At 34.6% G+C, this 18,506-nt stretch overlaps 2 protein-coding genes across 2 annotated transcripts in view; both read right to left on the bottom strand.

Annotated features, from left to right (window-relative positions):
- LOC105224592 (uncharacterized) overlaps positions 1–18,506 on the bottom strand; it is a 229,400-nt gene that overhangs the window by 206,328 nt on the left and 4,566 nt on the right. The gene's annotated exons all lie outside the window — the stretch shown is intronic.
- LOC125776226 (uncharacterized) lies at positions 9,924–18,070 on the bottom strand. Its single transcript, XM_049447356.1, has 4 exons — positions 17,811–18,070; positions 12,215–12,518; positions 11,802–12,117; positions 9,924–11,347 (listed from the first exon to the last, which is right to left on the bottom strand). The coding sequence occupies exons 1-4, from the start codon at positions 18,052–18,054 to the stop codon at positions 10,124–10,126; spliced, it is 2,088 nt and encodes a 695-aa protein (XP_049303313.1). The 5' UTR covers positions 18,055–18,070; the 3' UTR covers positions 9,924–10,123.

Here is an 18,506-nt window from a genome sequence, read left to right as displayed (position 1 = left end):
TACATTTGGCTAAGACTAGCCTATCTTAACAAGAATACTGTCATAATTTAATAAACTTTCATCCAAGCGTTCTTAAGATATTGGTTGTTTCCTGATGCGAAAAAAGCACCGTTGATATGAAGCAATGGCAAGTTTGCTGAATTTTATCGTAAGTCAATGGAAAGGTTTCAGAGGCACCGCATAACGGGAGCTTTAAGGACAACACCAACGTCGGCTCGTGGTACTAAACCTGCCGCCTATAGACCTCCAACTACATAACCCCACTTTTCAACTGGGAAAGAAGGTTCAAAGTAAGCATAGAAAAAGATGGCTGGCCTAAAGATGTGTTAGCTTCCGCAACACTATAAACATCTACGTAGACAACGAAGCAACAATGAAGGCAATAACCTCGTATCGCATATTGGCCAGAAGTGTCTTGGGAAGCATGACAACAATGGATACTTCACTTCTACTCGATGCCAGGTCATAAAGGCATCGAAGGCAATAAAATAGTGGAACAGATTACAAAGAATGGTGTGCGGTTAACATCCGTAAACGGGAGCAACATTGGGAAATCCTTGCGCTGTCTATACGACGATTTTGACAGAAGCATGGTAAAGAAAATCAAAACCCCATGAAACGATCTACCTGTGTGCAAAACTGCAAAAGTCATGTGCATAACGGTAGATCGGAAGTACACAAAATTCCTATTGACACTCGATAGAAGAAACTACGAGTATATGAACATGATCGGAATACCAGCAGGTCACAGTCTGATGGCGACACTCGTCCGCAGGATGGGGCTGACAGATCGAGAAGACTGTAGGAAATGTCAAGAACAGGGCACCAAGGAAGCTATAGAGCATCTCTTGTGCACTTGTCCCGCATTGGCAAGACTACGCTGTAAGCATCTGGTGTCCCCATATTATGATACACTGAAGAAATTATCGACAGTGATGTCCGTTAAAATTCTCTTCAAGCGCAGGCATCCTAAGAGATGACTCCTCTTGGAATAAGCAACTGCATTTCATTTGGTATCGCAAAGGATCAAACTGGTCTATGCGTAGCTTATTGCTCTACGAGATTAACCTAACCTATAAAATAGGCGTGGTAATTGAAACACATGTCTCAGAAATTATAATATTTTCAGATTTTGAATATACAGATATATGTTCATATACATATTGAAATACATACATATGTATAAGGATAATGATATGCTGGAAAATAATATTCAATTACAGAGCACACATGTTATACAAACATGTATAAAAGTATTTCCACTAAAATAAAAATTGATTTTCATGCCGTAACTCGGAAGTTGCCACACGCACATGACTTACTTCCTCCACAAAATTAGTTGGTAATGCGATACTTTTACTTAATTTTCCCATTCAATATGTTCTATGTGTACAAAACAAATATATATTTACATAAATATATATCTTTTACGCTTGTGTGCGTACAATATTATTCACACACACACACATATATATATATATATATATATATATAAATGCCTGTGAAAATGGCAACAATTGCGAAAACCCTAATCTTAAGCGGATTTAGAGGATCTGCCTTTATTCGGCTAAGATATGGATGATACGTGTATGTATGCTGTTCATTTGTATTCTCTTAACGCTTGAAGTGCTGACGTACGAGAACACCTATTCCAGATTAGTTTTGATCACGCCGCCTGCTTGAATTTTCAAATATGATTTTCCTAATTTTATTGTTAGCAAATTTTGTACAGATTGTATGCATATTGAGTACAGATATACATATGTATGTACATAATTATGTAGATATGTATGTATGTTGCATACAGTTGAAGTGGCAATTCATACGCAATGAGCACACAAGAGATACTAAGCAGGAAGTATACATATGTTAGAGTAGTGGTGGTTCTCTTACTTACAAGGCAGCCGAGAATGATCCGAACCATAGTACAGAAAGAGAAAGCCAACCACAACAAAGTAGTTTAGGTATTAAAATTTTTAGTTGACTCCCTCCTTAAATAAATTTAATCTACTATGTTTTTGGTGATATCGTTACCGATAGTTGACGCTATAAATGGATTATTACAAAAGAGACATTTTAGCTCAGATTCAGGTAATATTCCAGGTATATATATATTTGGATTAACTACACAGGTTTTTTTTTATAAAAGTGATTGGGCGCTGTTCTTTGTCAGGGACGCCGTACTATGCCAGTCGCGTTTATTTTAAGGGGTTTTCAAAAAATCGATTTTTTTATTTTATTTTCTTAATGTACATAGTATATTTAAGAACTCACATAGAGATAGAATATTTTCAAAGTTACACACAGCTTGAAATGGCGTTTCAGAGTGCTCGGAAGTGCATTCGAAACTTCAAACGCGTTACATACTCGAAAACGGCTAAGCCGATTAGTCTAAAATTTTTATACGAGCTTCATAAATATATTTTTTAGTAATTTATTGAACTCTTTTTTCTCTCCGTTAAATATTTTTTTATTAACAATTTAAGGCCGAAATTTGGGTCGATTGATTTTTATTTTTTACAACTTTTATTCTGTCAAAAGATTGTATTTTGCTTATTCCTTTTACTAATTACTAGATTTAATATTACTTTAACGGAATCTGTTTGGCTTTTCAATTTCAGAGGATCCAGTTTAGAGATAGTGGTCACCGCAAAATGTGTTTTATTAGAGGAGCTCCCAGAGGTCAGTTGTAGGTCTTTTCCAAATAAGTATTTTTATTAATACTAAAATATACCATAATATGTGCACAAATTTTTTTATTAATAAAAAACAGCTCAGAAAAAATTTCTGGAAAATTCGCTTTTTTAGCGTTTTAACTGTATATAAATAAATATATAACTGTAGATAAATATTTTCGATCACACTGAAACTAAATACAATTGTAGATCAAACAAACCTAATACTATTTAAAGTGAAATTATACTATCAGCATCCCTATCTGCATAACTGGATGTGTTACTTGTATATTGACATTAACCCTCTAACAAGCAAAACTAAAATCGTGGACAACGTTTCGTTTGGAAACCTCAAAATTTCATCAGATGATTTTTTTTTAATTTTTTTGTGCTCGCAGTAGCAATTTCTTCACGGACTCAGGCATCTTTAACAGCTTGTCTTCTATATCTATGAAATGGTAAAAAAGACGTGTCATCAGATTTCGAGTCTTTACGTGGATATGGTAACGACCTATGAGTCCATCCATTAAATCTACTCCCTCCTTATGGCTATTATATTCTCGTATAATTTAGAGCAATTTACTTTTATATGCTGCTATTGTTTTCGATCGTAGCTTGCAACTTTGGCCGATTGCTCGTTTTTATTTTCTCTTTTAAATGGCTGAATGCAAATATCTTTTTAACGCCAAAACTGTTTTACAATCATTATTTCTTGAATTGGAGTGAAAGCACTTTTACCCCAATAGCTTTCTAAATTCCGATAAACAGATATATAACTGAGTACGCCAATGTATTTAAAAATTCTTTCAACGTCTATCTTAAACGTTCTGTTAACGTTTTCAGAATAAGCTGCTCAATTTTTTTCTACCCCAATCAATAGAACTAGTTCTTTTGTCAAAAAATAGCAGCACATTTCCCTCAATATGTCAAGCTTTTTGAAACATGGCGGTAGGAGTGAGTTGCCGCGGAAAACCACTACATTCACATTAAGCGTAAACTTTGAATGAAAAACATATACCTGAACCTGTAAAAGCACCAGAAGAGGGAATGACTAAGGGACCAGTAGTTTCCAGGGTTGGTAATGAAAATCAGATCATTTTTTTTGCTTTAAAGTGTATTGCTGTCAATGACCTAGCTGCGGTAGAGAAGATGCTTCAGGGATTCTAGAAAGCGTTGATGGTCCTACAGGTTTACCATCAATTGAAATTATATTTAAGGACATATCGGTGGTTTGTATAAATGAATCAGTCGCTTGATTCATTTTTTTTTCTTCATCACTAAGTTTACTTAGATTAAGTTTAACGCTTAATTTTTTAAAAAATAAAAATTAAAAAATATTAGCAATCAAAGAAATATCTGAGAAAAATTTCGCGTGAACAGGCAAGGCTGCCCTGGGCGGTCTTCGTGTTTGTGTTCTTAAAACTCGGAATACTTTTAATTTTTTATTAAAAAGTATATTCACTTAAAACATATAAACTTACTTATTCACAAAAAAAATTCTTCATATGAATATTTTAATAAAACACTTTTTATTTTATCTCTGAAAATTTCAAAATCGGTGCTGTAATTAATTGTATTTTAACATTGAATTTCTGCATTCAACTGACGATAACAACAAAACGAAACGTCACATTTGTTGATATCAAGGAATTTTGAGTTGATGTATTATCTAACGGCTCTTTTAATAGTTGTAGACAAAAATAAAATTTCTATGAGCTTGTGACAATTTATTTAAAGCCGCCTGAGGGCGGTCTTGCCTGTTAGAGGGTTAAAATATATATGTACATTTTTTCAGATGCTACACTACATTTCGATAGGCCAGCCGCCTGCAAACACAATACTTCTTCTCCTCTTTCAAATCAATGCAGTTTGAAGTTTTTGCATACGAATGTAGACGCGAGATATCTTCCACGTCTGTTTTGATTCTATTTGTTGTTATATTATAAACGACCGTAGCCTGAAATCTCGCTTTTTCCGGATTGGCTTCGAAACTTATACGGTTTGTGGACTCATTCATACATTTTAAACACTCGTTTTTGTCACGCACCCATACATGGATAGCTCCCTTAGCCGGCCAAAAACACTACGACGGTGGGTGTCCGCTTACTAATAATTTCGCTGCTCACATACAAGTAATTTTACATATTGAAACTGATAATATGTAGGCAAATAAGAAGTTGATACGAAAGTACATGATTTATGAAGACTGGTTGGTTTCTCCCTCCAAATGTTTACTAAACGAAATATTTTCTTCTAAATTTTCTGCATTACCTTGCGGCACAAAGTTAGTCAAGAGAACGGAGGTCTTCATAATTGGCAAATAAGACTTTAGTGAAAGTGCAAATCGAGCACAATGCTTCAACCGTGTCATCAATACCTTGAACTTCTTTGGGCGTGTAAACTGATTTGAGACAGAATCAGATATTGACTAAAATATTTACATCTATATTAAATAATTGGCTGCCAGCTGAAAGCTCTTGCAATCATTAGATAATAAATGAATAATGATTAAGTTTCGAAGAATTATACCTACAAAATTTCCCTTGAGTCGATAAAAAATAATATCTTAAAATAAGCATTGAATAGCTTCGAGTAGTGAAATGTCAAAAAGTATTTAAAAAAATCTGATAAGTTTGATATATTTAATATAGCGACGTAGGAAGGGAAAACCAAAAAAAAAAAAATTCCAAACAATTATTGATATAATTAGCATTGATAACGGCTTTTAGGGAACCACAGTACTTATAGTTTTTGTTGTTTGAATGTACATATTTTGAGATTTTCTTAAAGCTTATGAAATAAGTTATTTTCGGACCTGCAGGCCGCAACTACTTCACGTCAGTTACCCATAGATAAATCAGTTAATTTCAGTTACTATGTATACAATAAATCAATTGAATCAAAGTGGTTTCGTAAATATAGAAGTCAATTAGAAGATAGTGATAAAACAACTTCCGAAAAGACTTCGTACTATGTCTATAATAAAGGCAGACGTAAAAATTCGTATCGTTAAGTAAATAATATATTAGAAAAAATGTTATTGCTATTTAATAAAGCTGTCAGTGAGATTGATAAAACGATTATAGTGATCTTCCAACTTTTAGATATCAATTTTATGAAACCATTGGTCTTTTTCTTCAAAATACACAGGTCTTAGAAAAAGTATCGGCCAATATTTGAGTTATTTCAATGAAAACACAGAACAGAACATGTTTGACACATAACAGTATATATTTGTGCCTAAAATGGATACAATCGGGTGAAAACTTGACCTAGTCCCTATATAAATATTACTAGGATTTTTAAACATTCGGCTAACTTTACTCCATATGATTGATTGGCAATTCCATGTGAGATACCTTTATGAAACCCAGGGAACAATTTTTTTTATATTTTTGGCATAATAATAACTAATTAATAAAATCGGTTCGATACCATCATAACTCCCATATACTATTACACAATTATAGCACATAATGTAGTGTGAAGTTAGAACTGACTTGGTATGATTCTTATATAAGGAATCTATTGAGGTCCTAGTGAACTCCACGCCTTCAAGAATTAAAGCAGTTATTGAGGCTAAAGGGGAAACGATTTGTTATTAGAAGACCCTATTGTGAAGTCTACATTTTCATCGTTAGTAGTGAAAGTGATTTAGTCGTTTTAAATTATCTTAACTTTGCTTTCTTTTATTAAATCATATGTTTTGAGAAATTTTTTTTTTATTATAATTTATTTATTTCGCGGATTTTTAAGACATACACCTTTAGATTCAGAGTAATATACGACTCGTTCGATTTCTTAATCAATATTTTATTTTATAATTATATGTAACTATATTTTATTTCAATATTTAAGCACAATATAATATAATTATTTTAAATTCAAAAACTCACTTTTACTAGCACTTTTATTTACTGTTATTTCGACAGTGTCCTCTAAAGGGCTCCTATTCACATTATATGACATTCGGATGTAAAACAATTGAAAAGTCGTGATAAAGAAGCCCCAAACTAAAAATTGTATTCCTTTTCTCGAATTTCTCGCAAAAGCTTTTAAAACATTGTAAGCACTTTGACTTTCCATTTTTTAAGAATCTCATAATTAGTATGTATTAACACTTCTTTATTCGACATTTTCCAAATTGTGGTGTCTTAGCGTTTTTTGCTTATCAGTGGTTACGTTTCTATGCCCTTCAAGTTACTGAATTTAAAACACCAATCGATCCAAATAAATACCGTTACAATTCGAAAATGTTGCGATTATTTTAATATTTGTTAATACAGTTGAACCTTCTAAAGTGTTACCAAGTACAGTATCAATAAAAAAAGATAAACGCTCGAGCAAGCCAAAAACAATCGGGCAGTGGTCAAATAAACCCTTATACCGATACTTAAACATTTCATTGATCTCTTTCTGTTCTCCAAGACATGAAAGGGCTTAACATCTCCCGAACTTTTAAAAAAATTTTTAAATACTTCTCAGTTAATAAGTTTGAGGTGCAATTGAAAAGAGTATCCCTGTTAAATAACTTCCACCTGTGTCCATAATTGCATTTATTTTGTATTTATGGCTTGCTAAATATGATAATTTGTAAATATAAACACAGACCCCACATGTTCTAAAACATTTACAAATTTCATTAAAAAAGGTTTATTTGTTCGGCGAGGATCGTGATAATGATGAAAACGAAGCATTTAGCCATCTGCGCCTACATTAATATTGTTTATGAGATATAAAAGGCTCTAATTATGGAACAACTCAACATTTTACGGTTGATAGTTTTAGTATGAAGACTGCATTATAACCGGGGGCAGAACATAGGTTTAGGAATGCTTTATTGAAACTAATCATTAACTATGCTCATCTGAGATTTTGAAGAAGGAATTCATTAAATTGGAACTAATATCCGATTTGAGGTTTTTCGGAATTATTTGTGTATATTTGACCACGCTTACACAGTCACACTATTGAAACTGTAACTCTCACGGAATTTTATCGCTAGGTGCCGTAAAAGCCAACTCCGCAGTCAGCTTTGGTTCCATCCGTTTTTCTTCTGTTTCACACTGTTAACCTTTATCTGCTCTTCGCGTCGAAAACGACGCAAAAGCAATACATTTTTTTTATTTTTATGAAAAGGGGCGGCAAGAAGTCAACTGAATTTCTCGACTTTGTTAATAACATTAATTTGCTTTGTTTAAACTGTTTTTCGTTCCACAAGTTTTTTTTTTTGTGGATTGTGTTAAACAAATTACGTTGGCTACCCTCCTGCGTCGTTTTCGACGCATATGAGAAAACATCTCTTTTTTGGCGGGAAACTAATTTGTCATTGTTCGTTTCGCGAGTTATTGGGTTTTTTGCAAGTGATGAAGTTATTTGTGATTAATTTATACATACAAGAGATATAAAAGAAAAAATTCGATATGTGCCAACCAAATTATTTGTCAAGTGAAGAAATAGGAGTTTTTCTAAATGAAAGTGAAGCAGAAGATAATTGCAGTTTTTCTGATGCTAGTGATGAAGTGTACGTGCCAGAAGGGTCAAAAGCTAATGAAAGTGATAACTCTTCAAGTGATAGTGATTCTGGTGGTGAGGATTATATTCCACCAACTGATGCTAACAATAGTCATGGTTACACTGCAAATACCGATCCATTGTACGTATCAAAGGATGGTACAATATGGCAGCCAGAACCATTTCAGCCGCAAAGTGGTAGATTTAGGAATGAGAATGTTATCAGTCTTTCGCCTGGCGTCACTCGATTTGCAAAAGCCCGCCCAACGACATAAAAGATACTTTTCTCCTATTTTTGCCTCCACATCTAGAAAACATAATTCTAAAGCATACAAATGCATTTGCCAAAGCTAAGTATGGCGACGAATTCATGCGAATTGATTCCAGTCTGTTGCAAGCTTATATCGGTATATTGATTTTAGCTGGTGTATATAGGTAAAATAGCGCTGCGTATTTAGGAACCCATTATACAAAAATTTAAAAAAACTAGTCAAGGGTTGATTTGTTCGATGCAGAGTATGGTCGTCCCATATTTAGGGCTATTATGCCGAAAAAGACGTTTGAATATATCAATCAAGTAATCCGATTTGATGATACCATCAGCCGGAGGCAAAAAACATGTGACGATAAATTTGCACCGATCCGAGATTTTTTTGAAAAATGGCCGAATTCATTAGCTGATTATTACAACCCTCATGAATGTGTTACCGTAGATGAACAGCTGCTGGGTTTTAGGGGTCGATGCAAATTTCGTCATACGGTCTCGGTCAGGAATTGCTAACAAAAGGAGTCACGATGGTGGGAACTATGAGGAAAAATAAGAGATCTATTCCGCCAAATCTTCTGAAATGCATAAAACTACCTTTGTACCATTCAACATTTGCATTCACAAGCAACACAACGCTTGTTTCATATGTTGGTAGAAAAAATAAGTGTACAATTTTACAAAGCACTTTGCATAACTCTAAAGAAATCGAGCCCGGAGTTAAAAAGCTACCAACAATTATAAATTATTATAACAAAACTAAAGGTTTGTTATAGATGAGTTCCGATTTACTTGTTTATATTCGTCTATTTGCTTCTTTCATTCAAAATAGGCGGTGTCGATACGGTTGATAAGATGCTTTCCTGCTACAGTTGCAAGAGGAAAACTAATAGATGGCCGATGGCTGTGTTTGCTAATATAATTGACATATCGGCTTTGAATGCGTTAACCATTTTCAAGGAAATTAATCCTAACTGGCAGACTGCACAAAAAACCACAATAAGAAAGAACTTTCTGCGGGAGCTAGAAAGCGTTCCTCCACAAATTAAAGGAAGGCAAAGATGTGCGATGTGTTTGGAAAGTAATTTTGCTTCAAAAAATAACATGCATACTACAATTTGTTGCTTTTGTTCAAAAGGTACATGCAAAAACATACCCAACCGAAACGTAAGCGTCAAGTGCATAGAAAATAAGTTAATTTATGTTTGGAAAAAAATTAAAACGGTTCGGTTAAGCAAATAAAAACGACAAAATTAATGTTGGTTTTCGCCGTCCATGCTTTCAATTTTCCACTAAAAACAATGGGAAGTACATATGTGTCGAAAACGACGCATAAGGGTAGACAATGTAAGTAATTCTTAGGAGCAGATGAAGGTTAAAGGAAAGTTAGTTCGCTGAAGAAACTAAAAACCATTACGATCGTAACCTAGAATAAGTGAATAAAAAATTATAATTATCGTTGAGGTTTTGAATTTATGTCCCAAAAATGCTGCATTTAACCAGGCACACCGATCCCAAATTTGTATGTACATTAAAAAGCAACTCCAGTTAGATTAAAAATTTTTTGTCATTTTTAGCATATTCGTAAAGTTCTTAAGTTTTAGCTCATATAATGAGTATGAATCTTATAACTTAATATCACACAGTCTTCTAAGTAATATGTTATCGTTTATGGCTTTGTCGTCGTGTTATTTTTACAAATGCAATATTTCTTTTCCTCTTTCAAATCAATGCAGTTGGAAGTTTTTGCATACCAATCCAGACGCGAGATGTCTTCCACTTTGGTATCGATTGTATTTGTTGTTATATTATAAACGACTGTAGCCTGAAATCTCGCTTTCTCCGGATTTGCTTCGAAATTTATACGATATGTGGACTCATTCGGTATTTTGATCATTTTCATTTCAACACTATTGATCCTTTCTAATTTTAATTCGGCACATACATCGCTAATATCTTTATTAACCAGATATTGATTCATTTCGTCTAACACTAGTGCCGTTACATTCTTTGCAAGTACATCGCTTGTGGGTACAGTTTCATAAGGTACGCAGGTACACCAATGATCGGGAATATTGGCATTCTGACAGGTGCGTTCCTCGGGTATTTCACGAAAAATACTATGACCAGATATAGAGCCGTTGACATAAGGTACTTGTACTTCAGGATCCGCTTCTTCAAGTATATGTTTGAGTGTGGCATAAACGTCGTAGGGTGTCGTTAAACGCTGCTGATTAATTTTTAGATTTTTGACGAAATCTGGATGTTCGTTTTGATACCATGGTGGTAGCGATAAGAAAAACATTGGTAAACGTTCTTCTAAGAAGCCAGATTTCAATTTCATCAATGAACCCCAACGTACACCATGATCTGAAAGAAATAACACGATCGAACGCTCCAGTACCCCTTCACTTTTAAATTTCTTAAGATACTCCAGCACCTTCAGATCCATTGTTGCTGCCGTATCGAAAGCATTATGACTAAATGAGTTCATCCAAAACAGTCCGAAGGTGTGTTGTTCCGTAAACACATTCGCAAATTGTAATGCACTATCGAAAATGTAATCGGCATAATGTCGGCGGCCAACACAGTATGGTAGACCATCTTTAGATTCTACTTTCAGTGCTTTTTCAATACCCAAAGTCATGGGACGTAGATAATAATCAGTTGGTGGGTTCTCAAATCCTCTCTTCAAATAATTAAACGTATTTATACACACCACATCCTCCGAATATGCCGTTATGTAACCGGCTTGTTTAAAATTATTCCAAATAAAGTTACAAATGGGTTGATTAAGTCCGCCTACAGTTGTAGGCTTGCATTTCTCATGAGCCATTGATTCATTGTAAGACGTTAGCAGTGGCATCAAATTTGGAAAAGTGTTATCACCGACCTGTGTTTATATAAGGAAAATACAAATTATTCATTAATGAGCTCTACTCGTATTAAAAGAGAGATAGAGTGAAGGTTTTTACCAAAAAATCAGATTTTTATTAAGATAACTTACAGATTGGCCAATACAAATATTACAAAGCCAAAAGTAAGTTTGAAAATCTCATATTAGGCATATTGGTATTGAGTGGTATTTAGCGGATTATATATCCCTTTTTCGGCTCAAGAACAGATTATTATCAGAAAAAGGCGCTCTCAAAAATGTTTTAAGATATCCGATATGTTCGGCATAAAATCAAAGGGACTTTCGAAAATCCTTATATTTCGTATATGTGGGTACACGGAAGTACGAGTATTGACCCGATATTACCCCTTTTTTAACATATTAAGCACCAATACATCTATCTACTAAGCTAAGCCTTATTTCACAATTCTAGTACACAACTCTCACTTACTTTATTATAACCATGAAATTCAATCCATTCCTCGCTTATATCCAGATACTTAGCAGTCAGCGGCATTGTGCGTCTTAAATTTATGCGTGACATACTATCAATGCCCACTAGGAGTATGCTCGGCTTTCTTATAGTCGACGGTCTCGCACTTCTAACCTTCGAACTAGCTTTAGAGCTGTTCAAATGCTTTTGTGTTTGTATAAATGAGAAGGCGTCCGCTTGAATTGATTTTGTGTCAATATAACACTCAGTAACCATATATTCTATATCTATGGGGACCAGAAAGTCCTGTTCAAATGTGGTGCAATTTAAAAGCCTGCAAAGAAAGATTATTATCACTTAATATCGAAATCTTTCATAAATGCTATTATTCGTAAAATTATGTATGAAAATACTCGATACAAGCCACTCACTTATGCTCTTTGTCAGCCGTTTCACCACTTCCAGCTCTGATAATTTGCCGATAACAGCAACGGACATCTGCGGCACTGGCATTTAATGGTTTAACGGCTCGCTCTATGGCCTCCATATTCATGTGTAGAAGGTATTGTCGTGCATTAAGCTGATAGCTGCTTGTAATGAAAGCCTCGTCGTTGGTGCAATCAGTATATTTATAATTTTCTGGTACAAATATTTTTAGCGCTTCCTCGGAAAAGGGATTCACATAAGGCATACAACATTGTGAAGTGTGGATGTAATATTGTGATTGCGCTGGACCTAAAGAGACGCATTAAAATTATTGGTTGGTAAAATGTTTTTTTTTTGTATAATAACCAAAAGCGTGTAATGCCAGCGCTTTCAGCTGTTACCAAAACTCTATATTGTAAATGGAATAATAATTTCCATGTTATTAACTTGGAATATAGGGTCATAAACTCACTTAGTTTCATTAATAATTTCTGCTTCATATACGAGATAGTACCATAATTATTACAACCGATTGGCATAATATTAATCAAAATATTCTTACCTAATTTTGTTGATGCAACTTTCTTTGGGAGATATATGCGAGTTCATCTCAATCGAGAAAACGAATTTTAATTTATTAGTTTTATGAAGTCAAGTTCCTGATCAAAGAATTAGGCCGATTTCATTCATATGAGGCGAAAAACTACCTTATAGTTATGAAACCATAGCCTCTCAATTTCATCAAAATATCACATATTTGAACTAAATAAGTGGTTTAAAGTCAGGTGGAGAGTCTAAGACTACTAAAACGGGTTCAAAGTAACATAGAAAATCGGATATATATCAGCTTTTACCCATTTTTGACAGCAGATTTATCGAAAAAAAAAATTGGCTCCCATGTTTATAAATATGTATACAGTATTTCCCAAATTGACCGAAGTTTTCGGTAAAAGTCATTCATCGCCGCCGAGGTCTACATATGCAATAGATATTTATGCAACGATTTTGGTTGAAATTTATGGGGTAGTTTCCGGTATTTTCGAAATATTTTTACTCTGAAAATTATTAAGATAGTTTTCTTACTCACACGTGTTGCGAAATGTTTGTACTTACGGCATAATATCTGTCCATATATAAAATAATGCGTGAGTATAAGAAGCTGCCGGGCAAGGATATTGCTCGAAAAGTCTACGAAAAAATGCGGCAACTTATGGAAGATATTAAGAATACTCTTGTAGGACCAAAAGTGGTGACCTAGTGGCTGCTGTTCAGAGTATACTGAAGTTATGAAGGGAGCATTTCTTCAGGCTGCAGCGGCTGTTGGATTACCGGCCGAGCTATTCAAATACGGCGGCGAACAACTGGCAAGGTGTATGCATCAGCTTCTTTGCAAGATGTGGTCGAGTGAAAGCATGTCCGACAGTTAGAACCATCACCAAACTGATTGGACCTTATCAGTGTGGCTTTATACCAGATTTTCACCACACGCTAAATCTTGGAAAGGAGCTGTAAAAGGAAGATCGACGCACACCACCTCTTCGTAGATTTTAAATATCTGAAGTTGAACAACACCAAAAGAATGAGCTGTACGAGATAGCGGCGACTTTGACATAGCTCAGCGAATCAAGAAACAGCGACTGCGCTGGCTAGGTCCGTTGTCCGGATGGAAGGGAAGCAGAGGAAAAGGAAAAAGGCGGAGAAAGACCTAGCTGCACTTGGTAATACCGAAAACAAAAACCGACTGAGGCGCTGTTGTTAACTTGGCTATAACCGCGTAAGCGGTGTCTACGTCAGTAAAGGAGAGGAGGAAATATATAATGGACGACCGTTGAAATAATATCGACATAGTAATTATTAAAATTAATAGAAAGAAAGTAAAAGAAACAGTTTAATATCTTATATTAATATTAAATTTTTGGCGGTTTGGCATTGGCAAATAACAACATGTGTTTCAATTCAAAGAAGACCGAACACAGTTTAGCTTCTGGATATTTGAAAACCCCAATTGTGATAAAAACGCAGCAAATAAAAACATAACAAAAAGTTCGAAAAATTTTCAAGTGCGTTGAGAGCGTTAAATTTGAGAGAGGACGAGGCTTTCATCACGAGTAAATTAGAGTTGCGTGTATATTTTTCAATACCGTTTTTTTCTTAAGCATACTTTGAACTTTCTCCATTATCGCCAACGCTTACGCGTGTTTCTCTCATAAGCAAACATATTGACATCACGCATTATAATTCTGCCGCTACAGCAACAACAAAAACAACATCATGCATTATTTATTCTAACGGCGCGTGGCGTCGCTCAATGACAATAAGCCATACTTATTACTGTGGTAAAATTCCATGCCTGTATGTTAAACTAGTAGAAATTTTAGAAATCGAATATGCCAAGGGTAAAGCAATTTGAAGCCAGCCTTTGAAAAGACAAACACACATACATTTTAAAATCACTTAACATTTTACTATATAATGCTTTAACTAATATTAGAAAGTATGTGTTTTCTTTGATCTGTCTGTAATAAGTATATATTGTATATGGCTTTGAAGCTCACCTTCAGAGCCGTAACTAGGGCGTGGCGAAGGTGGCACCCGCCACCTGGGCGCAACAGTCGCAGAGGCGCAACGTAGGTTGAGCCTACATACGCCTGACGAAATATCGGTTGCTGAGCGTCCGAAAGAGCTACCGTCTGAAACTGGCGCGTCACCCACAGCGGGCGAAACAAGAGACATAGGGCGCGAACGGACCGAAAAAACTGCAGCGCCAGAGCCAGTGCAGTGGGCAGCAATGCGGCAGTACCACACGTGCCAGTGCGAATGTAATCGTCGCGAGGCGCGCACAAAGCAAGGGCACCCGTGGACGTGCTATTCCAGAAATCGGGGGCGCCACGCTATTAGTGCGAGTCTGTCAGTCCTGTTTCTGTGCCCACTGCCGGCCGTGCCGTGTGTTGTGCTATAGGCCAGTCAGCCACAATCTGTGTTCATCTGTGATCCAGGTGACAAAACGCACGCTTTTTTCAATAACATATGATGCAATGATGTAAAATTGTGCAAATTGTAGATTTTGTTTTCCATAGACAATGAGGACTATCGGAAGGTGCTTTCTGATTTTCGGTATAACTTCCGGTTTAGCCGGAAATACTATCAATTTTTGTCTTTCAAACGACACATACATGTTTTTTCTTCAGTTTTGGAATAAACATTCATTCCCCTCTAGAATAATATACAAACGTACAATTTTTTTGTTGGATCGGCAACTCGTTGGAAATTTTTGCAAGCAGAACTAAAAATAACGTTGAAAGGAACCTGTGACACGCGGTGGTCGTCAAAAGCTAGCGTCGATACGCCCTGAACTCTCAACTGCCTACTGTTGTGGAAATACTAAAAATAATGACAGAAGGTGATCATCAGACAGGCGATACAATAGTACAAGCCAAGTCTCTTCTCAAGTCGATACAAACCTTCGAATTCATAGTGAAGTTTTGGGATTCGCTTCTATCGCAAATCAATCGTGTCAACCTCGCACTGCAAGACAAAAACTCGATATTGCTCGTGCCGCAAAAATGATAAAAGGATTGCTGTCACAATTAACCATATACCGAGAGACTTTCTTCACAACAATTTTGCAATCATCAATTGTGACAGCTGAACAATTGCAAGTAACACCAGATTTCCAAGATACTCGAAAACGACCAAAGAAAATGATGCCGGGAGAAAAAGCGAAAGATGAATCTCCATCTATAAGTGCCCAAACTCATTTCAAAGCAGGATTGATCCAAGTTCTTGATCTTATGATTGCCCGGTTCATCGCTTTAAATGAAGTTGCCGATGATTTCGCATTTTTGAGCGGTCAAGCAATTGTGAACACCAGTGTTACTGAACTCACCAAAATAGCGGCAGATCTCGCTATCAAATATCCTGATGACTTGGATCCGCATGAATTTTCATCAGAAATTGAGAGTTTCAAATTTCAAGCAACGACGCTGATGAGTGAAGCCACAGACATGAACTATTTGAATGTATTAGAAAAAATATTCGATCTGTCGCTCGAGGATGTATATCCGAACATAACAACAGCACTGAGAATATTCTTATGCATGCCTGTTACGACGGCTACTTGCGAGCGTTCTTTTAGTGAGCTAAAACTCATCAAATCTTATCTTCGTTTCTCTTTAGGCCAGGAACGGTTGGCGAATATCTCTATTTTGTCGATTGAGAAGGATACTATATACAACGAGTCTCAATTTCGATAAAATAATCGATTTATTTGCAGAGGCGAAATCCAGAAAAGTATTATTCTGAACGATATAAGCGATCCTTGTATAAATTATTATTGAAAATAAGATGTACGTTCTTTCACTTGTAAATATATGATTTTTGATTTGGACAACATCGGTTTCCATTATACTATATGGAAAGGGCGCAAGCAAGGTTGTTGCCACAGGCGCTGAAGCAGCTAGTTCCGGCTCTGCTCACCTTTATAATATTCATTTCCAATATTTATCTAAAATTCAGAATTAAATAACGCAATTCCTAACAGTAAAGATAAATATTTTCCTAATTTGTCAAAGTTTTAACTCACTATCAAAAAATGTGTTTTATATACAAATTTAAATAATAACTAATAAAAAATATTTTGTTATTCACAAACAAGATTTCAATAATATAAACATTTTCTAAAAAAAAATCGGAAACTTAAAACATAATTTTAAAATTTTTTTGGTTTTTCATCCATTTATTTTCCTTATCTATTAGTTTTTGATTAAATAACAGATGATTTAGATTTATACAAAAATTCATTTAATGCTCAAATAATGATAATAATTTTATAATTAATTTTAGTAATAGCTGCAATTATTAATATTGTGTGAAATGGCGTATCAGTAACGCCTCTTTAGACAGCATGCTCTATTAGTGCTCTTTGTTGGCTGGCTTAACACTCAACGTCTGCACATACATATATACATATATAATATAGCGTTTTGCAAATCTGAACACTTTTCTAAAATTATTATATTAATGTTGGTTAGTTGGTTGAAAGTAGAGTTTCAGGTCTGGCCGCAAGAAGACGTATTTCATTTTAATGTTAAACTATTTACAGACGCATGTTAAGCTACTATGTTAGCTGTACATTATTATGTTAGTGCCAACATATTTTACACCAAGTGACGTAGAAAATTTTATAAGTTCTCAGGATAAACCAAAAACGTGTAGACTTTTGCAAACAAAAATATAAGTTTTTGTGTTAAGGTGTTCTAATTTAAGGTTTAACACGTATTTTTTCACTTACGATGATCCTGTAAGATCATGATCTCGCCGACGTGGACGCAAAAAATTTTAGATTTCTTCGTTAATAGTGTATGTTTTTAAAAATAAAAAATTCTAATAAGATATTTAATTTTTTTATGAAAAAACGTTATTAAAAAAATTTTATTTTTTACCCGACAAAACCCATGTAATCCCTTAAGACAATTTTTTTTTTCCACTTCAAAATATTTTTGTATAGGCATTCTCACTAAATATACTGTTAACTGAGTGCTATGATTCTAATAAATTTTATATCTCGAGAACGAATAAAACGCACATTACGATCACACTTACCGTATTTGACATTTTTATCCACTCCGTAAAGTACTGTGCGATACACACTAGTTGTATAATTAAATGAATCGCAATACAAATGTAATGTTAAAATGAGCATACACAACACCGAGAACTTCGTGAATTGTTTAAATTTGGTAACTGATTTCTTATGACTATATATGGCTTTATTTTGCATATACAAATTTCGCCATTTTTTAGTATCATGTGCAGGGCACTTTGAATTTGGCAATTTAATTTTCATAACTATCTTTTTTATTTCACTTTCTTACAATTCCTTATTGTAGTTATAATTCCTTATTGAGGTTACATATAGTTCTGTCGAACTCAGTTTTATAACTGAAACTTTATCAATATGATGCTGTTTTTATAAATAAGAAGAAATTTAGAAAATTCTATGAACAGCAATTAAGTGAATATGAATAGAATAGTTAGATTTGCATGTCTTTACAATCTACAGTACAACCTCTTTAATAGTAACTCTAAATATATTTGAGCAATTTATTAACGACTACTACTTATATACTTGTGTATCTTTTAATGCACATAAAAATATTTTTATTTATTCATAATCAGAGATAATGCTATATACCGCATTATGATGAAATACTCCTTTAATTATCCATATTTTGGGTTCACAAGTACCGGGTTTAACTGTTGAGACAATAACCGAAAGTATTTCCATAGGCAGCTGGC

This window comes from Bactrocera dorsalis, chromosome 2 (genome assembly GCF_023373825.1).
Source record: "Bactrocera dorsalis isolate Fly_Bdor chromosome 2, ASM2337382v1, whole genome shotgun sequence".
Taxonomy (NCBI): Eukaryota; Metazoa; Arthropoda; class Insecta; order Diptera; family Tephritidae; genus Bactrocera; species Bactrocera dorsalis.
Note: the sequence above shows the minus strand (reverse complement) of the source record. Positions and strands in the feature narration are given on the sequence as shown.